Source organism: Crotalus tigris, unplaced genomic scaffold (assembly GCF_016545835.1).
Source record: "Crotalus tigris isolate CLP2741 ecotype Arizona unplaced genomic scaffold, ASM1654583v1 scf7180000018777.2418813, whole genome shotgun sequence".
Classification (NCBI taxonomy): Eukaryota; Metazoa; Chordata; class Lepidosauria; order Squamata; family Viperidae; genus Crotalus; species Crotalus tigris.
In genome coordinates this window covers 732,271-758,030 of record NW_024097195.1, presented here as the reverse complement: position 1 = coordinate 758,030, position 25,760 = coordinate 732,271, and the positions used below count along the sequence as shown (strand labels likewise).

Below are 25,760 nucleotides of genomic sequence, written 5' to 3'. Positions count from 1 at the left end.
TTGCAGATATATTTATGTAAAGTTTGTGCTTTTATAGATTATTTGTTTTCCTTTTCTGGTTTTTGTTTAAATAGAAAAATATTTTTTAAAATATTATCCAAAGTTTCTTTTTAAATTACTGTATGTATCATTATTTTTAAAAACATTAACAACTCAACTAGTTGAGCTCAACCCTTAATCAGTTGGGTTCCTCTTGCCCCTCCTCTATGTGTGTGGGAAGTTGGGCAAATAGGATTTGTTTATGCCATTTCAGTGAAGAAGGAACTGGTTTTGCTGGGTGTTTAGCTTGTTTTAGAACCTTTTTTTTCATAAGTAGCTATGTTTTCAAGGTTTTATTTTAAATATTTTTGCTCTTGTATTATTTATTACATACAAGTGCTGTATTATTTTTACTACTTGACAATTACTAAACAATTACTAAACAATATTTAACAGGTCATTTTGTTTATTACTGCTAGCACTGCTTTTGCTATTTTGTAAGCTATTAATAGTCCCTATGCTGTGTAAATTCTTTTTTTCTCAGGATATGGAGACAAATTTAACTCTTGCGTCTTTAGTTGCTATAGATGTTGAGTAGCATCTCCCAACAGACTGAATGCTCAGTAAAAGAGTGCAATTTTGCCAGTGTACAGGCTATGGCCAGTTACTTTCAAAACAATACTATCTTTGAGATGGATAAGCCCTTTTTCAAAAAATATCCTCTGGATGTCCATTCCAAACTGAAAATGATTTCTTAACATTATGTTACAATTCTTGATTACTCATACTGATATTTATATTCTAAAACATTAGCATGCTGTTTAGCATATTTGAAGAAACATGTATGATGGAATTATGTTGGATCTGCTTCGATACCTCCAATTGCTAACATTTGCATAATCCACATGATATATTCCTATTTTAGCTTTATCAGTTATAGTGTAAGAGAATCATCAGTGTCAACATAACCTTAGCATAACATTAATAATTGGCAACTGGATTTGTTCTTTTGCAGATGACCACCTGGAAGGTGGTTATTGTTTTAATTTTCAGTCAGCTATTTCTGCTTGAAGATGAGCAGGTATTTCAGGAAGAATTCAATTTCCTTGCTGTCCATAATCTATAGGTTAATAAAGATAATAAGCTTGCTATGGTGAAATTAATTTCAAAGGTAAAAGTGTCTGAACAGTAACAAGGTTCTATCTGTGAGATTACTGGTTCTTCCCATCAAATCAAAAGTTGAATAGATTTGAATACCTTGCTCTGAATTCATTCTTAGCTTCAGTTCTGACATTCACACCCTTAGCTACCTATAACTGCTGGTTTTGCAACTGTTTGATTTCCTCTCCATAAATGGCCATTTTGTATGATGTTTCCATTTTCAGATCTCCCTTAAATCCTGTTCTGAGTTTGACCTTTGACAAAGTGATAGCAACAAAAAAGAATGGCATCACAGTTATTTATAAAACACTTCTGGATCCCAGTGTAGATTTGCTGCCTAGATACGACAGGTACATCAATTTCTGTTTATTTGAGTGTTCTGAACTGATATACTAAAAATCACAAAAGGGAAACTGGGAATGAAAGACTTAACTGTAAGGATAATTGTTGTTGCAACTATCACAAGGAAATGACTACAGTTTGCTATAGATCCTTAAAAAATATTATCTTCAGAGAATTCAAAGAAAAACTCAAAAAACCTCCAGTTTCCATTAGAATATAGACAGATTAAATATGAGGACATTTTCTCGTTCAGTGTTTGTGGTAAAATTGAGTAATAAATTATGTTTTATAAATTCAAAACTGAAATCCTATTACCGTTCACTTAGTAGTCAAGTCCTTTGATGTTAGCAGAATGAAATGCAATGATAGTTCTCAGTCACAGAATGGAAGACGCTGGTTTCTATTTCTGTTTATTCGCTGATTAGGTAGAGACATGTGCAGGCACGCGCGCGCGCGCACACACACACACACACACAAACACAGACAGACATAGACATATATATAATGTATACATTTGTAATGCCTTTGACAGTATGAAATGCATTAGGAGCCACCTTGTCCTTTTTTTTTTTTTGCTATTAACGTGTGTCCTTCAACATGTGATACATGAAGAATGGCAAATAACTGAAAGAACCTAATGACACTTCAAATAACCAGAAACACAAATGACAAGATTCTCAGACATCCAGGTCAGACCAGCTGTCTGCAAGGAGTATATATCCTTGCATTCCCCACCAGCCAGTCAGAGCTGAAAAAGCTTCTTGGATGAGAAGCGAAATGTCTTCAAAGAAAAACAAGAAAGTCCAGTTGTCTCTTGAAAAAGCACCTTTGGGACAAATGACAAGAGCAACCATGATATATAGAAATCAGGAATCAATCATGGGATTAGACTTGTATAGACTCATGCAGTTTTAATTGTAGCCTTCTAAAGAATAGTTACACAAAAAACACACTTGTATAATAGCAGGAATGTGGTTGGAGAGAACACCCCAAAACTGCACTTATCACTGGGTGATAATATGTAATGCATATTAAAAGTATATTGCTGTGCAAACAGTAGAATGATACAGATCACTTAAGATTACTATCAGTCAATACTCATACAATATTGGAACAGACAGTAGTGTTTATAGATATAAAACTATGTTTCTCCCCATCATGTATGAGAAATGAAATCTAGAGTATATTTAGAATACTAGGAGGGAACACTTTTCTGTCTAGCAATCATAAACTATTAATAGGAAGTATTAATAGCAGCATGCCTATCCTTATGGTGCATACTCATAGGTGAGGCTTCTACTTTCCACTTAATTACTTTTCAATTGCTCTGACAGCTGGAATATTGCTCACAGTCACCCATGCCTTAGTCACTTCCTGTTTGGATTACTGCAATGCATTCTACATGGGACTTCCCTTGAGTACTGTATAGAAGCTGCAGCTGGATCAGAATGCAGTAGCACGTACAGTTTTGGGTGCCTTGCAGTATACCCAAGTAATTCCACTTCTGCATGAGAACTTTGAATTCCAGGTGCAATTCAAGGTTCTGATTATCAGCTTTAAGGCCTTACACAGCACAGGGCCAGGTTATTTGTAGGAGCCTCTCTCCTTGAGGGTATCTGCCTATCTTACTAAGTTAAATAGGGTGGGCATGCTCCAGGTCCCCTCCTTTAAATGGTGCCACCTGATGGGACCTTGGTGATCCCTGATAGGGTCTCAGTGACTGCTCAAGCCCTTTGAAATATCCTCCTACCTGAGACCCAAGGAATCCCTATCCTTTTAGCCTTCCAGACGGCTGTGAAGCAGTGGGCAAGGAGAGGGGTTGAACTGGGAGCTGTTTGATCTCATGCCTGGGGAAAAGTGCCTATCAATTTGTTTTTAGCCATTTTTTTATGGATTGTTATGAGCTACCTAGAATTACTATATGAGATAAGTGGCCACATAAGTCTTATAAATAAACATTCAAAGTTTTCCTGATTCCTCTGTGCCACAGCTGAATTTTTCCATTTTTGTTATCCTCTTTTTAAAAATATTCACCACTAGTTCCTTATTGTTTTTATTTTTAAATAAAGAGGAATTGAAGAAGCAAAGAGTTTTTCCTCTTCCCTGGGAGGGAAGAGAAAAAAAACAACAACAGCTATAGTGTAAAGACTTGGATTTCTTCAACTACAACAATCATACTAATTAAACATTTGAGATGATATATTAATGCAACTATAAAAGAAAAAGTTACTTCTGGCTTCTTATTTTTAGTTGGGAAGCTTGCGATGGATTTCCAGAGAACTTTCAATTCATTAAGGCTCCAGAACATCAGATCTTGGAGACTGTGGAGCCAGACAATCTTTTTTTCCAAAATAAGGTAAATAATGATAATAATTATATGCCATCCTTAGGAAGAACTCAAAAGCATCTGAAGGCCAACACCAACTAAAAAACGGGCATTTGGGATTAATAATAACAATGAGTATTTCACCTGTAAATTAAAATTTGCAGGCCTTCAAGAGCTGTTTTCAATTATACCTGTTTAGGGCTAGCTTCTCCATCTTGAGGATGAGGTTTCGAATTCAGAAAAGCTTGGAATGGGCAACTTGTCAATGAAGATAGGCAACATCAACATTAAGAGTAAATAGTTACCTCCCAACAACAGAAATAAGTCAGCGTCTATCAGTCCCATGCTGGCTAGAGTTTATGCGAATTGTAGTAATTGTAACCCAGCACTTCAGATAGGATACATTCACTCAGATGTCAAAAAGCTAAACAAAAATAAATACATAAATTAAAGATAAAAATGGAGATTTTTTCAATGTTGGACAGGTCAGACCTTGTTCCATTAAATATTAACACCAGGGTAAGCAAGCCATAGCCACATGAAGCATCTCAAATGCACAAGGGGATACCCCTTAAATTTGGTGGCATGATAAATGAACTTAAGTGGCATTGTTTCTTGTACAAAACTGATTCCCCAGAAGGTGATCTCAGTCTTTTTAAGAAGAGAATGGAAAAAGTTTTGAAGTTGGAATTGGAGACATTTTCTGGCCAGAACCTTTCCATTTCTAATCTCTCCTTTTGATATTATTGTAATTTCTTAGTTTGATTGTTGTGAGCCACCCAGTGTTGGGTGATGTACAAGTTTAATTGAGAATTGGGTGACGTACAAGTTTAATTGAGAGTTGGGTGATGTACAAGTTTAATTGAGAGTTGTAGTGAACCGAAAGAATTGATTACTACTAATTCTCTTTTTGATGAAGAGAAAACTGAAAAAAGCAACAAGATGATTTTTTCTTACTATACTTACTTAAAAATGAAAATATGCATAATAGTTGTGACATCAGCACATTTATGTGTAAACATTTTGCTGAGAACTAATTTCATAATTCAAGGACTTTATAAAAAATAATTTCAAGGAAAAGGTCAGATGTTGATGGTTTTCTTTACTACTTTTGAAAGTTAAAGCTCATTGGGATGTACACAACACTAAAAGGATTATATGTTAAAGAGGCAAAAGTCTCATCTTCTGGGTACTTACCCACTACTATTGTCATCGGGCCTAATAGTAATGCTCACCACCTGACTGGTCCTTTTCACTCTTTATTGACATTCAAACCCTTCCAACTGTGTAAAATGTGCGATACATAATCCATGTTCATAAATCTGAGGATAGAGGCAACAAAGGCAATTATAGCCTGTTGCTTCTTTATCACTGTTGAGAAAACTTGACAATGTATCAGTGACCTGAGATAGATTATAGTATAGGCATCTTGTTTTGATAAGTATAGTCTTGAAAGCAATATCCTTACAGGTGATTGACATTTTTTCTATACAGTTACTTATGAAGTTTTAATTTTTATTTACATTTATTTATCCCACCTGTGTTATTTTTATAAATGACTCAAGGCACTGAACATATCCAGTACTCCCTCCTCCTCTTTTCACAACCACACTCTGTGAGATGAGTTGGGCTAAGAGTGATTGGCCTAAATTTTAAATCATAAACTGGTAAATCAGTGTATATAATACAAGAAATCTTTGTTTTATAGCACAGAGTTTATATTTGTGGATTTCTTTAACATTAATGTTTCATTTCCCTACTCCAGCTATTTAAAAATTGTATATGAAGTATTAAGCAGAGTTCAGAGACACTTTTATAAATGAGGATTGTTTTGTAGCATGTCAACTAATTCAGTTCTTTTTTTAAAAAAAAATAGAATATGGATTAAATAAATAAAGCTTTACACAGTGGCTTTAAGGGAGGGCTGATGGGCATCTTGGTGCCTGTAATCATTAAATTATCTATTCTGGCATAGGATTAGACTGTATTTTTCCAAAGCTATGGCTCAGACAAATTCCTACAGGGTAAATTAATTATTCAAATGAGATAGTACAACTACTTCAGATATTTGATATCACATTTTAGCTATATTTCTGTGGAATCTGAGAAATTCAGAATCAATTCCATTCGTTTGTCATATTAACATCTTGGAAATCTCATGCTGAATATTTTTTTTTCAAATAGCAGTTGAGATTTTACACAATATAGGAGTATTATTATTGTAAGTGATTGTTGTTGTTTTTTCTATTTTCTTTTTGTAATCCAAATATATATGAGTAAAAGTTCCAGACATAAACACCTATTGCCAGATACCGGCTACATAAACATTTAACTGAATAATCAAAGGATGTTAATTACTGATTACTAAATCAGATGAACCATTTCACTTATGACATAACACTTTCCTCTACTGTGCAATATGGTCGAATACATTTAAACACAAGATGGAAGGCCTTATGCATCCAAAGAAGTGATACTTAATATAATTATTTATACTACCTGTTACCTCCTTGCTTCACCACTCCTGGGAACCATAATATCATCTGAAGCTGGGTTAGAAGGATATGATGTTGCTTTCTTATGCAGGTTTTTTTCCAGGTAATATCCAGCATTGTATCTCTTGAAACACAGCATGGTATTAGTGCTGGGTAGCAACCTCAAATAAATACAAAGGAACAAGATTTCCTCCCCAGTGCACCACAAAATCAAACATGATAAGATTAAAGCCAGTGGTGTGACTAAGAGGATACAGGGACTTTCAGCAGGAGTTATGCACATCATAATACTATCCCTCACTAATTCCAACTATAACAATCTTCCACACAGTTGCGTTGCCACTGATAGCAACATAAAATGGAGAGGGCAAATACATGTGTTGCTTTAAGCCCCTCATCCTTTTGTTGGGGATTAGTTCCCATTGTATAAGAACTATGGGGTTTCTTGTCTCAATATTATTGCAGCTGGCTAACAGGTAATATCAAATTGAGCATTCTTTTCCCATAGTGTGTGTCTTTGATACTTTGAATATGCCTCTGCGAAATGATTGCTAGCTCTGAAAATAAAATTTAGCTTTCATACATGACTTTCAAAGCAGTCAGAAGATCTTTGAATAGCCTCTCCATTACCCCAGTTATGAACCTGTAATGTAGCTCAGTGATTTTACTATTGTAACATCACCTGATTTGACTGATTTTCCAGTCATATTTAAGTGGGTAGACTTAATTCTATGCACATTTTTAGGCTTTAATCTAGGAATAATCCCGCAAATTATAGGGGAATTTACCTTTGAGCAGCCAAATATAAAAAACTGTGAATTATTTAACAGAAGTATGTAGAATTTAAACTGCTAAAAATTAACAATGTGACAGCATTTTTTAAAACCATACATACAGTATAAAAATGCTTTATTTAGATTGTTGTGGATAATACCTCATTGTAATTAATAAATAAGTTGAATCTGATCTATTGTTACCTTTACTGCTATCAAGTAAAAAATTTAACATCAAATTCTCTTACGGCATGCAGACTGATCCCCAGATGGTTCTCCTCATGTCAGTTACCATAGAAAATATGAGGAAAGGCACTGCCAGAAGAAATTACTGTCAAAATGCAATAGACACAGAACATTGGCCTCTTTCAAATGTATGGCTCATCACAAAGGTACTCCTGAAAAACATTTAATAATGTGTTCCTAATTCAAATGTTTGTTATACATGAGTGTCTGTGGAAGATAATGGACATCTAATGCATCAGGATGTCACAAATAATATAATTATGTTCTGTACAGTGGTGGGATTCAAATATATGAACAACTGGTTCTCTGTGTGGATGCCGCTTCCGGAAGTCCAAGGTAATCTTGTCTTGGCAGTATCCTGCATAAGCATGTAGCTGTCATTGATTATAAATTGGCTCCATTCACCTACTAGTATAGGCAGAATTTTAACAGAAATCTTAATTTTAGTGATACAAAAATGCTTCCTTACAGGTTACACCAAGTTTATGTAATAGTAAAGATGAGTAATTGCTGGGTAAAATGATGACATTGAATGCCAGCATTATCCTACAACATGGGTGTCAAATTCGCCATATCACATGACGTGGCACGATGTATCGTGACTTTTTTCACATTGCCAGAGCTGGGGTGGGCACGGCCTTCACATGATGCAACCAGCCTGCGGGCTGGCAGTTTGACACCCCTGCTCTACATCATTGCAAAATACTTCAAGGAAAAGTTCCTTAAGCATAAACCTGTGTATCTTTGATCAAAGAATGTACATCATAATAGAAAATTGAGTTATTAACAGCAGAAGATGAGACAGAAGTTACTGCTTTTCTGTATGAAGGCAACACTAGGAATAAATTGTGAGAAGAATCCAGATAATCTTCCTATATAATTTTAGTAGCCCATATCCCCTTGTAACAAATATTATAGCTGATACTGAATACTAAATTAATTATTTTTACCTCGGGGCAAATCCTACTGATATTGGTGGAACTTGCTGCCCAATCTCGATTTAGGATTGCAGCCTCAATTCCTAAAGGGAAAAAAAAATCAATAAAGTGATTGCACTTACAATAGTTGTCTTATTGCAGAACTACTGCTGTTATTTATTTAAACAGATGTGGTTATAGATGTTTAACCAACATTCTTTTAGATTTGAGATAAAATTTTAAATTGACTCAATGACTATAGATGCGTTGCAGTCTTTGCAGTTCACTGAACTTTTTCCCCCGTGCATATATATTTCAAGTAAACTCAGTAGTTATAAGTATGGCAAGTGACACGTTATGGACCCTAAATCACTGCACTGTGAAATATGCAGAGGAAAAAGACAAATGAAGATATCAAGGGTCTGTTCTATTTTGCACTGAACTGTAAAATGCCACCCTTGTTGTACAGAAGATCACTGATTCTGAGCAAGGCTCATTGACTGCTAAGTTGTGGATAGTGTTTCAGTTTTTCCAACTGTTAATATCCCGAGTTATCCAGGCATAATGACCTCTCTATTTGTAACACATTGTTGAATTTTCTGGTTCTTTTCACTTATTCATACCCCTTTTCCCCCATTCATTGAAAGGCTGGGAAGATTGTAAGTCGAGCTATGGCACAAGGCAGTCTGTCTGTTGGTCATCCAGTCAGAGCTATGATGCAGGATGGCATACCTCTTGAGGGCTATAAGTTAACCCTGCAGAAAAGGTACTGATAAAATATATTCTAAAGATACAATTATTGAGATGAAATGGAATGTTGTCAGATGACCTGCTTACAGATGTTATAATGCAGTGGAAAATATATGTGATCTAAATTATATTTAAATAGCCTCTAAATTATATACCCTTATTAGATGTTAGTTTCTTGAAATATTTTAACCATCTTTGAAAGTTCTACCTGAAATAATTGGAAAACAGTTTGTTATAGATTTGTTTCCTTTCTGCACAGAAGAGAATAAGGACTGACAATCTTCATAATGAATCTGAAATATGCCTGTTAGGGAAGTAGGTATCTTAGTGAATAGTCTACAGTTCAGTCATGGTTCATTTATATGCTTTTATTTCATTTACATCTCATATTTCCTCCAGGGAGTTCAAGATGGAGTAATAGTTTCTTTCTATTTTTCATAATAAATTTGCATGAATAGAATTAATTTGTTCAGTGCCATCCAGACAGCTTTATAATGTCTTTCCTTCTCATTTAGAATATAGTTCACTAATTGGAACACTACAAGCACATCTATCTATTTTCTAAATAAACCAAATTTAGGGCATATGATGTGAATTGTGCTACAAATAGATTATCTTTGTGGTTTAGAGATTTCTTAACTTAAGAAGCATTTTTCTTTCAGAGACAAAAACAATATATGTCAGTACTGGGAATTTGGAAATGATGGTTCTATCCATTCTAAGGTGTGTATATATTTAAATGCTATATTAATATTAGCTATTTATTCTTGCCTGGAATCCATTAATGTATATATAAGGCATTATTGAAAGTCTGTTTCTTGAATAATTGAAATGTTATTTTTACTTTTGCATCATTTTGTTCTCTACTTGGCTTCTAAGAATATCATAAAAGTATTTTATTAAAATATTCGTCATAAACTTCTGAAGTTTGATATTTTCACTTTAATGATAATTTTTGCCAGTAGTGGATTTTATTGTGTTTTTAAAATCTGCTTAAGGTATGTATTTAATTTTCCAAATCTGATTGTATCTAAAATTATGTAATTTGAACTTTATGAAAAAAATGTATTCTTAATCAAACTATTTATAATTTTATAAGCTTATTGTAAGATACGAGAAAGAAAAAGGAAAAAAAATCATGGGCAATATCCAACTTCCCATTTCTTAACTCCAGCTGAAATTTGGAGATTATCTGTAACCTAATGTGTGTGTGTGTGTGTGTGTGTGTGTGTGTGTGTGTGTGTGTCTGTGTCTTATATATGTATTTATGTACAGACATAGACCAAAGTATGGTATACAATGCAACACAATGTATGAATAAAGCATAATATTAAAATTATAGCTAATAGTTTTTGAACATGAAAGTGATCTATCAAATCCTATTTATTCCCAGACTTTCCTTATAGTTGTCATGATTAAACAAAATTTTGCAACTAACAAAACAGCAACCTGGTTAACAAGGAGAAGGAATATTATTTCTTCTATGGTATAATGGAAAACTCAACAAAACATCCGGTGTAGAATTGAGTATAACCTCTGTGCAAAGACAAATACAATCTTGAAAGGAGATCTCATCAGGGTTCACCTTTCAGAACCGTTGATGGAGAAGCATTAAGGTTGTATTTGCTGTTCTGAAGGAGAAGAGAGGATGTTATATGTGTAACTAGGAATAGGACACGTTCCATTCCAAAAATTGTTCTTACAATGGACTGAAACTCTGTACAAGTATTGTGTTTGTGTGTTTGTGTTTGCTGGAAGCTAAACTGTAAAAAATAGGGCCATCCCATAATATAAATAATAATTTCCAATTAGAACTAATTGCGTATAACATAAAATACTCTGTGTAAGTATACTGAACACAAAGAAACATGTAAGTACATATGCACAAATATCCTTCTCCTTTTTCCCAATAGACAGGGAAAAAAAGGGAAAAATCAGATTGGAGAAGTGATGAGGAGAATGAATTACCAGTATTTCACTGGAAAGAGAAAAGCAGGGACAAAATTCAATGGAGTTGTGGCAAGGGGAAGAAAAAGAAAAGGGAACTCCGGTGTTAAAAAAAAAAGTTAATCTTTACTGAACAAACAGCCTCTTCTAAACCATAGTCTAATCTTGAAGGGATCCATGTTTTTCAATGACAGTATGTGTTGCCAATAAATGCCTAGGTTAGAAAGGTTCTGCAGGAGAACTTTAAAAAAGGCAAGATGGTGCTTATAGGATCATGAACAAATAGATGTACACACACACGGGGGGGGGGGCAGGGTTTGATCATGATACTATAAGTACCATCTTGCCTGTTTTAACTTCTCTTGCAGAACTTTTGTAGCCTAGGCATTTATTTGTTTTCTTTGGTTTTCTATTCTTCTCAGTGAAGATGATTTCCCTAATTCACAGGAATTCCTAGTCAGTGATTATAAGACTATACTCTCCATTAAAAACCCATCTCATATCTCAAAACTTTCCTGTGTATTGTATAACCCACACAAGAGATTTGGGGTGACTCAGGGGGCAATTTGTGGGATCATGCGATCGAAAACCTCTGAGCAGACTTTAGCACTTGTAAAGTGCTTTAATTGGCTTTATTTGTACTGAGTAATGTGTCATGAAGTCATTGATTGTCCTCAGGGTTATTGCTACTGATCTAGAGAACAGGCCCAGGAATTCTAAATTTTTAAATTTTCTAGTATTTTATTTATAGGCATTCACAGCAGGAGCAAGGGAGGCAATTGATGAAACATGCTTTGTGATACTGCTAATGCATATCCTATCCCTTATGTGCTTGCATATGAGAGAAGTGTGAATGGGAGACTTCTAACCTGGAATGTAGGGGTATAAATCTTAACTAAGGTGTTCTGGTCTTGCCAAGTGGTTTGATCAATATGTGCACGGAAGTAAATGGGAAAGTTTAATTAGGAGCAAAAGGGCTAAAATCTATGTCAGACTGTCTGAATTGGAGTCATCTGTGTTGTTCTAGATACATATGAAAGTAGGAATTCATAGACTGGTGATAGTTACATGTTATGTTCCAATCAACAATAATATTGAGAGAACTTAAAATGAGTATTAAGATAATTATGCATTTTTTTAAAAAAATAATTTAAATCTATGATAAAAGAAGAAACCCAAATAATCAAATAAAAAACTAAATGACAACAGAAAAAAATCAGGAATATAAGCTCAATTTAGAAGTGGTTTATTGACAGATAGTGCTGCAATAAAGTACAAAGACAGGCAGAGAACCATCTGTGCAGGTGCACCCCAGCTTTGAAAAGTAACAGGGAAGCAAGGTCTTGGTTTGAAAGCTGAGTGCAGCACAGGCAATTTAGAGTTCAATTCACAGTCAAGCCATATAACACAAATGCAGCAGAGGTTCATAAAAAGGGAACTGCAGTGACAGAAAGATAGTATAAACAATCCAGGAATCACTCTGAGGGTTCTTTGCTTTCCAATGACTGGACACACGGAAGCATAGCAAATCTGTACAGAATGCTTTATTTCAGCAGACATCTTCCCCAATAACAGATTGTTGCTCTTCATCCTAGGACTTTCAAAGTGATGTTGCCATGTAAATGTGCCTTTAATACTCAGTCCTTGAATACTTACTTCAAGCAAAAGTCTATAAATCTGTAAAGTGGCATATAGCCTTCACCTCCTTCCAAAGATCTTATACTAGTTGAGTTGTACTCTCTTAGTATGAGTATTCCTCTTCTAGTTGCTACCAAGCTCTTAGCAAAAATCCAAGCAGGACTCCCACCAGGAAATACTGTTCACCGTAGCTTGTGGTCCTGAAGATTACCATAGATTGGTAGTACTAATGCCTGCTTGTAATAGTTGCCAAATTCCAGACTTTATCTCCTCTTCTCCATCTTCATATATTTTCATTTTCCCCCCCTCCTACTGCTACCCATTCTGCTTATCTAAGCTAAGGGCCTAGATGGGATAAGTCTGTATCTGGATGTGGCCCCGTCCTTGAAAATGTCAGCATGACTCAATTATTACAGGCAGCTGGAATGCTGGAATGGATGCTTGTGAATAAAACAGCGAGTGACTGAATTAATATATGAGGGAAATGGGGATGGGAACCATTTCTGCCTGGCTGCAGCTATTTTTCCCAACTGCAGATAGCAACTCCAACTTCATTCCCTCTCAGTCACACACCAAAGAAGTTAGTCAGCCAGTGTGGATCAAAGAGCAGAGTCAAGGAGCAGAGCAAGAAACAAAAACACAGGAGCACAGCTCTGAGCTTAGTGAGCTGTTTCCAACAGAGAGGCCATTGCTAGTGGCAGTTCTTAAATGATGCAGATGTGGTTCCGTTAAGCATGGACATCTTTGATTCTCAAGGAGCTGAGCTAATTTGCCTTTGCTTGGCTCTCTGACACTGCCAACATGTCCTGGGGCTGGGAGTCCTGTCAGGTTCCCACCCCTTGTCACTTGAATTCTCTCCTACCTGCTCCTGCTATTTGTTAAGACAGCCTGAGCTGGTTAATTGAGGCTGATAGTTCAGCCTCCTCAGACCATAACATAAAGAAACATATAATGTAAGTGAACACAAGTCTGGCTAGGATTAAGCCTGACAGGACAAACTGCAGGTAAAACTCAAAGGAATGAAATGATCAACAAAGGAACAAAACAAAGAAAATCATCTTTAAAGAATAAAGAAATAAAGTATCCAACTCAAAAGGTTTTTTCAGCATTTGCATCCTGGACAATAGCATGAAAAAGAATACCGTAGTTTGCTGTCAAATAATACCAACAACAGTTACTATTCTGGTATGTTACACAACAGGAGGAACTAAATAATTTTCATTAGGGAAGCTAGGAAGTAATGTAAGGTGATATAACCCCTACCTCTGAGTTTCACACCGGTATGTTTGTGTGTGCGTGTTTGTGTAATCACAGATGCATTAAAGACTTTCTGTAATTCTGTTGAAACAATTGCAATAACACTTTCCAAGGAGATGATGCCAATAAAGGAACAAACACCCTACTTCCATGGAAAAACTAAAAATTGTACTATATTGCAGGATTGCATACCTCACTGAATAGTGTTTTCCTTTAAAAAAATACCACCACATGAACTATAGTGAAGGAGTGGAGTGCATCATAGAAGCACATCAATAATTTGCCTCCCATGGCAAGCAAGCCATTGCAGACAGGAATGAAAAATTAAAGGAATTTAAGCTTGGAGTTCACAGAATGCCAGAAAATGGGAGAACTCTAAGCTCTAACTGAAAGAAAAAGGAAAGACATAGTAATTCTTGCTGAAACAAAGCTGGAATTTTTTTTTAAATATTTCCTGCCTCAGCAGATAGAGAAATGTTATAAGATGGTAATATTCATATATACACATGCACTAAAAAAAACACTTTTGCATAGGCATCACTTCACTTAGGAACAGAAAAAAATAATCTTCCCTCTGAAGCTTGGAAACTCAGCCGAGTTACCAAAAAAGCAGAATGACAAAGCTTCCTCAACAAAAATTACGAAGAACAAATCAGAAATCAAACAAAACTTGATAGAAGAGCGGGTGCTTATTGCCTTAAATGACTTAGTATGAATTCATGGTTCTGGAAACATTAACTTAGGGCAGGATTCCCAACCGGGAGTGTGAGATGATATTCCAGGGGGTGCGAAAACTTGGGTTTTCAAAATTATAGTGTATATGCATGATTTGTTGCTGTTATTTCAAACTTTTGTAAGGGATGCAAGAATATATCAGAAGCATTCTGGGGGTGTGGGGTATAGAAAAGGTTGGGAGCTGCTGACTTAGGAAACTGTTCTTTACTACTTCTGTCATAGTTTCACCAAGACCCAGCAATCAGTAATGTAAAAGGGAAGAGTTGAACAAGAAGTCTGTGTAATACAGGTAGTTCTCAGCTTAGAACAATTCATTTAGTGACCATTCAAGCACTGAAAAAAGTGACTATGTTTCACACAACTGTTGTAGTATCCCCGTGATCATGTGATCAAAATTCAGATGCTCGTCAACTGACTCATGTTTATGACGGCTGCAGTGTCCTGGGGTCATGTGATCCCCTTTTGTGACCTTATGACAAGCAAAGTCAATGGGGAAGCCAGATTCACTTAACAACCATGTTAACTAACTTAACAACTCTGGTTATTCACTTATCAACTGTGGCAAGAAAGGTTGTAAAATGGGGCAAAGCTCACTTAACAAATGCTTCACTTGATAGAGATATATAAACCCATTCATTTAGAATGCCATGCATGTTAATATTCAAGTAAAATCCTGGGAACTTATTTGGATAAGAAATGTTAAATTCACACAAGCGCAAAATTTAAGAGAGAATTTTTATAAGATGTTTTATAGATGGCACCTTGATCCAAAAAAAATGTCCATTATGTACCCTAATCTGCAGCCGAAATGCTGGAGATGTGGACATTTGGATGCTACTTATTATCATACTTGGTGGACGTGTAAGCATATAAAAGCTTTTTGGATTAAGATATGGTGGAATATCCAAAGAATTTTTAAACGGAGGGTAAAATTTACTCCGCAATTATTTTTATTAGGTATTGTTACTGATTGTGATGCTAAGGAGGTTATATTGATGTTAAATTTGATTACAGCCGCTAGGCTGTTAATAGGGCAATATTGGAAGAAGGAATCCTTGCCTACTTTGCAAGAGTGGTTTCACAAAGTTTCGTATCTGGCAGAAATGGCAAAGATTTCGGCTTTTTTAAAGGAGCAATCTCAAGAGAAATTCTTTGCAGTATGGGAAAAATGGATAAATTTCATACAATATAATTTGGATATGGAAAAATATCATTTAGCTTTTTTATAACTTGTAATGATTGTTTTTTCTTTTTTTCTTTCTTCCTTTTCTCTTTACGTATTATTACTATATATATATATATATATTATTTTATATATATGTTCTATTTTTCGTCTACTTTTTTCTTTTTTCTTTCTCTCTCTCTTTTCTTTTCCCTTTTTTTTCTCTCTTTCTTAGTATATATTATTCATTTTAAAGCTTATGTTATGCATATTATTATTATATATATTATTATATATATTATTATTATGACCTTTATTATTTTTATTAATTATCTTATAAATTGTAAACGTTATTTTTTAAAATTTGTTAAATAATCCTATATTCAGTTCTGGGAAGTCGGGGGGGGGGAGGGTGGGGTGGTTTGGGAGGGGGGGATGTTTATTTGTAAAATTTTTGAAAAATTTCAATAAAAAAAAATATTCAAGAAAAATGATGAAAATGAAGTAAAAATGTTAACAGTATTGATAAATAGTAAGATCATAGATAAAGAGGATAATAATGCTAACTATGGATGTGAGAGTGAACGTAAGAGGGTGTTGCAAAGAATTAATGTTTGTTCAAGGAAGTGAAAATAGACATGCATAAGAGAACGTTTCTGTCTACCTTGTAAGGAAATGAAAGTGGAACAAGAATATAAATGTAATATACATGACCAATGAGATGTTTAAAGAACAAAGAACAAGATATGAACTGATGTATAGACATAGTGTAAATTGTGATGGTTTGTAATGATAAAAAGTAAAAACATATATAGCGTAAGCCGTATTTCCTTCTTTCTTATATCTTTAATTTCTTTCGCTTATAAGTTCTTTAAGAAATTTCATCCAGATATGATACACTGTCTCATGCAAGTTTAAACATCCAGTGTTATTTTCTCGGGAGTTTTCTTGAAGTCTGGTAAATATCAAACAGTCCTCAAAGTTCTAACCCATTAGCGTTCTTCACATCTTACAGATGACACCTGGCTTCTTTGGAGGAGGTACTTCAGTACAATAGTAGCACTTGAAATGGTTTCTTTCTGGATGCTGGCAATTGAAGTATCATCTCTTGACCATTAGATTTCAGGGAATCAGTTTCACTTGCCCCTGGATTTTTCTCATCTGAAAAATATCTTCAAGTGCCAGCTTCAAGAGAAATGGTGGTGTTTAACTTGATGCTGTGGTGGAAAACTTACTCAATGAATACCAACAAGTGGAGAAGATCCAAACAATCATTTTATTTTCTAAAGCTAGTGGGTTACAGTCTGTTACTGGTCTCTTATTCCCAGTTGAGCCAGCAGCAAAGAGGCACAAGAACTTATATAGAATTTTTGATTAAAGGTGGTTTGAACATATGTATGTATTAATAGGACACCTCTATTTTATAACTTTACAACTGGTAACAAAACAAGATAATTAGAAAGGGACACATATATTCTTCATAAATAAACATATTCTTTGAAATGCAGGATAGCTGTCTTGAAATATGATAAATGTTATTCAAATGAGCTAATCCAAACCTCACTGAAGAAGAAAGGAGAGAAATAAGAAAATGCAATACTACATTTCCTTGAATTTACTGCCTCTTTTCAATCTATATGTTCTGTAGTCAATGAATTGCTAAAAAGTTCAAAATGGCATAGTAGTAAATGTTTACAGCAGAAAACATTTCATTCCTAAAGGTGACATTAGAAGAATACAGCTAAAAGTGTATACTCTACTTTTATATGGATTTGCTCTGAATTCTTATTCCAACTACCTGCACATATTTTTTTTTTTTGAAAAAATTGAAAGCAAGGGGATGTTGCAATCATTTCTAGCTGTTCCTTCTTAAAGAAATGGAAGGGTAGGACTGTCAGAAAGTTTGAGGTAGAGGAAAGGTGCTGCTTGAAGGGCTGGTCATCTGATAGGCCTTATAGGCTAGTTACCCCATCAACCAGAGGTTGCCCAGCTGTACTTTAGCCTATTGTGAATTTGACATTAACTCATCATCTTCCTCATCTCGTAAAGCTTCCCCCCCTGGGGAGGGGAAACAAATATGAAATATGTCTTTCAGTATTGTATGAGTGCCAATTTAGTATTCTATCTGAAATAAATACATAAATAATTTAAAATTCTCAGTAGTATAAATTAAGTTTACTTTAACTTTCGATACACCAGTCAGAAAGAAGAATTTAAAGATGGAAGATGGAAATGTGAAAAAAAACAAACAAAAGCAGGATATAAAAATTATTAGGTAAATATGATAAGGCAGAAGCAGATTGTACATTAAGAAAGCAAACGGATAAATTAGGTCAAAAAAGCAGGGATAGTTTCATACATTGAAGAAAATAACTTACAAATGGAATATGAGATGTAAACCATGTATATGTTTGTAATACTGTTTAAACCAATGACATTTAGCAAATCGTGATTCAGTTATATTTAATGTTTCTAGCCTGCATTTTTATTTTATTTTGTCTACTCTAAAATTACCTGAAAAAGTATTTCCATATGTTTAAATGAGAAGAAGAATTAGGAAATAGTGTCTACGAATCTCTTCTTTGACAGTTATATGCGGTAGTGCGCTGCAGCCAGCTTTATTGGCTCATGAGAATCAAATCTTCAGGAATTTTGTGGCCTAACTGAGAGCAAAGTTGAGCCGTACCATGTCGCATATTGATCAGCTGTTTGGTGGTTCCACAGAGAGTATCCGTGTCAATAAATTATACATTTACTAGCACATCGCTGGTTGTTTGTTTACGAATTGCAGACTTGTGCAATGACTCTGCTTTTATTCCTCTCTATAGGCTTATCCTGAATTTGTCCTAACTTACTTAGAAGAATTAAATGTAAAAGAGGCGCTCCAGATCAAATGCTCCACACATGAGATCCACTCCGTATTTCATCAAAGGACAGACGACAACTCAGAAGACATCCCTGTTCCACACCAGAACCTGAGGGAGGTCAGAGCAATTGGCTTTTTTCAGAGGAAAATAATTTGAAGGAAGATATTATAATTTAACATATAGGGGTGTAGAAAAGAGAGCAACAATACAAAAGAGAATACTCAGTATAGAAATATCCTACTTTTTAATTTATTTTTTATTAAAAAAATGTCTTTTCCCCATGGTTTATATTGAAATTCTATGATTGCTGAAAGAGTTTTATTCAACATAAGCATTATGATTCATTATATGTTAATTCCACAGGTTTTGGAAAATAATGACCGCAACAGCAAGGAGAAACAACTTTCCAGACCTTTGGACGCCCATTTAATGCCTAAAGTTAGCTCAGGCGAGAATTGCCAGCTTACAGTAGCATTGGTGAGGAAACTGGAAGAGAAACATCCTAAGGCCTCAGCTCAAAGGTAAGCTAGTGACAGAGTTGATATTTATTGTTCAATGACATTAGATGTTTTCCTTCAGTTTTATGTAAGATTGATTTCCTGGATCTTAGTGAAATATCTCAAAAGCCCTCTGGCTTGCAAAGAGAAATGGAGTTTTAACCAAATCTAATGAAAGGAGGAGGAAGGAGGTGACATTTATGCAGGTTTTTTTTTTTTTTAAAAAAAAGATTGATGTCTACACTTATCACCGAGGACAAAGTATTATTACGTATTATGCATGAATTGTACCATAACTCCATGAAGTAAATAATTTATGGTATTTAATTATCATTTATTAATTTTACCTATATGAAATAACAGTTTTCTAGATTCATATAATAAATTGTTGTAAATTTCCTGGATGTTTTAAATGGAGGTTATATTGAACATTGTAAGAGGATAGCATTTATGCATTTAATTCAGATTTGCAATGAAATTACTGCATTAAAAGGTAAAATAAAAAACTTGCAATTAACAAGCAAAAACATTTGTATCTTTCAATTCTCATTTTAACTATGTAAAGTAATATTAAATGCTTCCATTCTATTCATTCTTTAAATGTGCCTTTCTTACAGTTTTCATAATAAACTTATGGAATCTATTTAAGGGCTGTTAGTTTTACATTACATAAATACGAACTTTGCTGAAATAAACCCAGCATTACATTATATGTATATTTTTCTTAACTTTCTTAATATCAGTTTTAAAGAGTTCAAGACTCAAGTGAAGAATTTTATAATAGATATGTATACAAAAATCTGTACTGCTATCTCAGTTCTCAGAGAGGATCTGTGAATGCTCCAACATGAAGTTTTAAAAAAGAGATTGGATAACCATTTGTCTGAAATGGTATAGGGTTTCCTGCCTGAGCAGGAGGTTGGACTAGAAGACCTCCAAGGTCCCTTCCAACTCTGTTTATTCTATTCTATTCTATTCTATTCTGTTCTGTTCTGTTCTGTTCTGTTCTGTTCTGTTCTATTCTATTGCATTTTCTTTTCAGCTATCCATCAGTTTTTGAGCATGACTTCTGGAATAGTGTCCTGTAGCTTACAATATGACACTTATGGCTGGATTATTGCAATTATATTACATTATATTGCAATTATATCACATAGGGCTGCTCTTGAAGACTGTCAGAAGCTGCAGCTGGGCCAGAATGCCGCGGCATGGGCAATTCTGCTGCTCACAGTTTGCCCAAGTTACGTCATTGTTCTGTGAGCTGCACAGTTTTCCACTTTCTACATGCAGTTCAAGGAGTGGTTATCACCTTTAAAATCCTACATGACAGAGAGCCAGATTATTTGTGGGACTGCCTTTGCTTCAGCCACCCCCCCACCCTTTGGAATAGCTTCCCATCCGAAGCCTCTATCCTTTTAGCCATTCAGAAGGGCATGAAGACCTGGCTGTTCCCCCAAGCACTGGCCTAAGATGCGGCTAAGTCATGAGACTAATAGTTTGCTTGCTGTAGTGCCTGGTTTTATTCCTCTTTGATTTGTTTTATTTATCTTTTTATTGGTTGTTGTGAGCCACCTAGAATTGCTTTGTGGGATAGGTAGGCATATAAATGCTTTTAATAAATAAAAAATATATAAATAAATTTAGATTTAATAATGCAAATTTTAATGGGCCAATTGTATGCCAAATTTCATGACAAATTTCAGTCTTAAAGGCAGGCACAAGCTATACAGTGTTACATGTTCTTCAATGATTCTGGAGTTAGATAGTCTTCAGTTCTAGGAAAAACCTTGATAGGTAGAGTTTGATCTATTCTTCTCACCCTTTTCTCCTGGACAAATTGCACCTCTCCTATAATTAGATACTGAGTTGGAGAGTAACAAAAGGCAAATCACCGTAATACTTGAAATATTTATTTGTTTATTCATCAGATTTCTAGACTGCCCAACATCAAAGTGATTGTAAGTGGCTTCATCAATTAAAAGAAAACAGAAATAGAACATTAGATAAAAAGAGAAACAATTGCTGTAAGCGAACAAATACAGCAATCTTGGTACATCATCACTGTCTTTTCTTAACATTGTGCATGCAGGTTGTGGGATCCTCTTTAATTGAAGTGTCATCCAGTGCCCAACTCTTATTTTTTTAAACACGAAGTACTATCACATTGTGCATTATCTCAGCTTTTCCCTCTTCTATATATTATATCCAAAATAAGGGGCAAAGTCACAAATGGTAATTTCCTTCAGTTCAGTCAAAATAACTGTTCTTTATCCTTCCACAACAGTTTATATGCACATTAATGATAGTTGAAGAAAACAATCTGTGGAGTTATGAACGTCTGACCCCGTTTCCCAGATCAGTATTATATATGACTCAGGCCAGCTGTGATTAAAACAGTTCTGGGATGTTCTGGACCTGTATTTAGAATTGTTTTTTTTAAGATGCAAAGGAAAATAAAAAGTAATGGAAAAGTAGGGGAAAAAAAGGGGGAAAAAGAGAAAATGTGGGGTAGGAAAGGAAAAAGAAAAAAAGCCATTGACTTCCAACTCTCTTTGGCCCAATAGAAGATAATAACATTGCAACTTGTATTTAGAATTCTGATTAGAACCAGATTTTGAGAGTAAATTTTAGAGCATTTTTGGCTTTAATCCGGGGCTGATATCCAGCCAGTGCTAACAAATTAAAAATTGCAGAGGTAAGTGATGCTTAATAGAAGAAGGAACTCTTATTATCCCAGGAGCCACCTCTGATTCATTAACTCCAAGCAATATTCTGTAACATCTTAAATTTTTCATTTAAAGAATCAGCGGATTCACTAAGTTTTGTAGAACAAGGGTCCCCAATTCCTGGACCGTGGCCCACTACTGGGCTGTGGCCTATTCGGAATTGGGCAGTATGAGTGACTGCCCAGGGAGAATGCATGCATGTGCACAGCTCAACTTGCATGACCAGTGGGCTGGCAGGCACTTGCACAAGTCGAACGGCTGGCCTACCACTCATGCAAGGGCTGTGTGCGCACATGCATGTGCGATGGCCCAGCACTCACACAACTTAGTTCCCCTCCCAGCCGGGCTGCCAAGCTGCAAAGGTTGGGGACTGTTGTTGCAGAAGATGCATCCTATATTATTTTTCTATATTTTAATATAACCCAGATTGATAATATGATTCACTCTAAAAATTTTTTTGAAATCTTGGAGTAATATAATTAATGAAAAATAAGATCCAAAATGAATTAGTATGGTAAAGGAAAATATTCTCTTGCCGTATTATTTCTTCTGTAATGGCAATGATAAAAAGTGAAGATCTGTAATACTAAATATGAAAATGTTCTGTTGGTTCTTTTTTCTAAGCGAATGGGAGGCAAAATAATTGTTTTCTTATTATTCTAACTTGACACTAGTAAGGACTCTGCCATAAAGAAGGACTTAAGGGATGGAACACATTTTTTCATGACTCTGTCAGCATTTTGTCTTCAATCAAAGTGAATTTATACAGTATGCTACTGTTCTTGAGCAACAGGCATTTCCCACGCCTTTCTATTTCAGCCCCTTCTGTCAATAAAAGGCACAATCTGGGTAGTTTCTGAAAGGGGGGGGGTTCTAATGTGAGGAGATAAACAGCAGAAAACTTTTCAGAGATGTTTCATGCCAAATCATTCAATATTTCAGAAAGTTTCTTGATCTTCAAGAACTGTTTTTAGGTTCCAAGAAGATTCAATAGAAATAGCATTATGCCCACTGAATTTTATCTATAAAGTATATTCATTCAATGTCTAGTTATTTGTTGTACTTGTTGCGATTCTACTTAAAAGAAGCACAGGAGATGACTCCAAATGAAGCATATTAGAAACAAGGCATAAGATTTGTAGGATATTTTTTCTGCTTAAAATAAAGCCTTTCCTATTCTTTGGGGATGAATACTATTTTTTAACAGATTTATTGTTTAAAAATTATTTTTCTTATTTCATTGAGTTGCCCTCAGTGTCATCCACTTTTTTTTGTTTCACTGATTTTAGTAAAATTGGACACTATTTTCGGTATTCCCGGTGGGTAAACAAATTTCTGTAAATTTAAATTTAACTAAAAGCAAATGTTTTGCAATATTGCTTTGCTTTTCAAACTGTAGCAGACAGATATTTGTGTTTTAATATTTTTTTCAACATGCCCATTGACCTTTATTTTACTTTGTGAGGAATTTATGACAGAAAGATTCTTTTGATTGAAAATCCAAGGTTTTCCTCATGATTTATTTGCCATCTAAATGTTCCAAAGGTTAAAGCTTTGAATTGGGCACATATTAGCTTTCATTACATGCATCTTGACAAAATTACTTAGTTTTCTGTTTGAGCTAGATAATTCAAATCCATTTTTCTCTTCCTTTCTCAGGACCACAGAAATACTAATTCAAGATTTACAAAACTGTGTTTCATTCCCCCCCTCCCCCGGACAATGTGAGGATGCAGTTGTTTGCATTATTATATTAAATTGAGCAACTTACCTTTATTTAAATTGAATAGATGTTGTTGAGGGAGAACTGTAGCAGCCAACAAAGCATGGTGACCCAGCTTGTCACCCAGTGACCTGTGAGAAGGAAATAATCAACTGTGAGTAGCTGTCATCTTAACTGATTCTGACAGTTCGGCTCTGGGCACATCTGTGCTAGTTGCATGGAAAGGCCTTTGTTGTTTTCCCACTAGTGACTTTCTGACTGCTGTAGGGCTTACTTGCTGCCCTACTCCTACTGTTCCCTCCCCTTCAGGAGGGAAAGCAGCTGCCAGTGATGGGATTGACATTTCTTTCAATGATTTACTTGGCATTTATTTAATTATAAAGTACAAGTTCATATCGGATATTAGACCTTTGCAGGGCATTCTAGGTGAAATTAGGATCCTTCTTGGATTGTACTTTTCCAGTCAAAAATGGTACATTTTTTAAAATTTGCATGGAAAATAGCGAGCTGACTGTCTTTCCATTTTATAAAAATATATCAAATGTTTATCTCAATATTTTAATATTGTTAAACTTTTACAGTGCTTAGCATTCCTAAATTCCCTTTAGTGAGCTAAAATTATCATTTTGTGTCATTGCTTTAATTATAGTTGCTTTTTCTTATTTCAATATCATTCAATATTCTTATTTCAATATCATTCAATATCTTATTCAATATATGAGCCAAGGTGGCGCAATGAGCCGAGGTGGCGCAGCAGTTAGAGTGCAGTACTGCAGGCCACTTTAGCTGACTGTGTTCAGCAGGTCAGCGGTTCAAATCTCACCGGCTCAAGGTTGACTCAGCCTTCCATCCTTCCGAGGTAGGTAAAATGAGGACCCAGATTGTTGGGGGCAATGTAAATATATATATACATTGCTTACTGGTGTACACCGCTTAGAAACTGCTTGCACTTAAAGCGGTATATAAGTCTCATAAATAAATCATAGTTTCAATAATGGAAAGTAAATTAATTATAAATAAGTGTTTGTTTTCCTTTTCCTTCAGGACTCTTACATGCTAAGACTTTTTACCTGAATATATACAAAGTTCCTTTAACCCATTTTGGTTAAAAGCACATAATGAGGTAGAAGAGCCAAAGAAAATAATTGCACCATTTGGATGCAAACTTTTTATGTGCACAAACTGATGTTTACAATGGTTAAAAGTGGATTACACCCATCAGTTAAGAAGATTGGCATTCATGTGATCTCTTCTACTTATAACCACAGATGCCTCCTGGATCTGCTCTAGAGATCCTCCAAGCTTTCAGAACAGATGTGGGGGTAGGACTGAAGGAGAAGGGAAATCTGTTAGACCAGCATTTTATTTTTTCTTGGCAGATAGCCAGTATTGGATACAACCCAGTCATAATTGCTCTTCCTTAGTGATAATTTGTTCTGGAATAAAGCAGATGTTTTTCTTCCTTCATGGAATAAAATAAATCTGGAGCTGTAATGAGAGAAGAATTACAATCATGATTCTTTGTTTGAAGACATACTATAGTCTTTTATGACAATTTTGAGAAAAAAATATGAATACTTTGACCATAAATACTGTTTATAATATAAATAATGGAACAGAACAATCCATTTATCAGTAATATATGTATTATCCATTTATGAAAATGACAATTTTATGAAAGCTAATATTCGTCTTACAGAAATGTCTGAGGTATAAAGTAGACAAGATTTTATATTGCTTTTAAGTAGAAAAAAGGTAGGATTTTTCTTAACCTGAAGCAGAATACAAATATTTTATGTAAATAAATGGACATTTAATTTCATTATTGAAAGGTCTTTTTTCAGTTTGGCAATGATCCTATTCCAGTTCATGCCTATCCTAAGAGAGAATGGAACCCTATTGATTTTAGGAGATCTCTCAGATGTTTCAGGTTCATCAACCATAGTATTCTTCTGAATAGATTCTAACTGGGGACTGGAAGAACTATGCTATGCTACATCATGCTCTGCTTTGCTACGCTTTGCTATACTGTGCTATCCTGGTTTCATTCCTTATGTGCATGGCCTATTCTAGAAGATAAATTTAGATAAAATGGGATTACCATTTTGCTCTGACAGCAGGTTAATAATAATAATAATAATAAAGTTGGAAGGGACCTTGGAGGTCATCAAGTCCAACCCCCTGCTCAGGCAGGTAACCCTATATCATTTTGGACAAAT

The 25,760-nt window shown here is 34.9% G+C and overlaps 1 protein-coding gene across 7 annotated transcripts in view; it reads left to right on the top strand.

Moving 5' to 3' along the window:
* The window catches only part of DCDC1 (doublecortin domain containing 1), a 301,614-nt gene that overhangs the window by 157,493 nt on the left and 118,361 nt on the right, over positions 1-25,760 (top strand). For all 7 annotated transcript variants that reach the window (XM_039355979.1, XM_039355982.1, XM_039355977.1 and 4 more), the window contains 7 exons: positions 1,365-1,490; positions 3,733-3,838; positions 7,334-7,468; positions 8,887-9,005; positions 9,652-9,712; positions 18,557-18,712; positions 18,959-19,116. In XM_039355979.1, the coding sequence (XP_039211913.1) occupies positions 1,365-1,490; positions 3,733-3,838; positions 7,334-7,468; positions 8,887-9,005; positions 9,652-9,712; positions 18,557-18,712; positions 18,959-19,116 (861 nt within the window). The remainder of the gene's footprint in view (positions 1-1,364; positions 1,491-3,732; positions 3,839-7,333; positions 7,469-8,886; positions 9,006-9,651; positions 9,713-18,556; positions 18,713-18,958; positions 19,117-25,760) is intronic.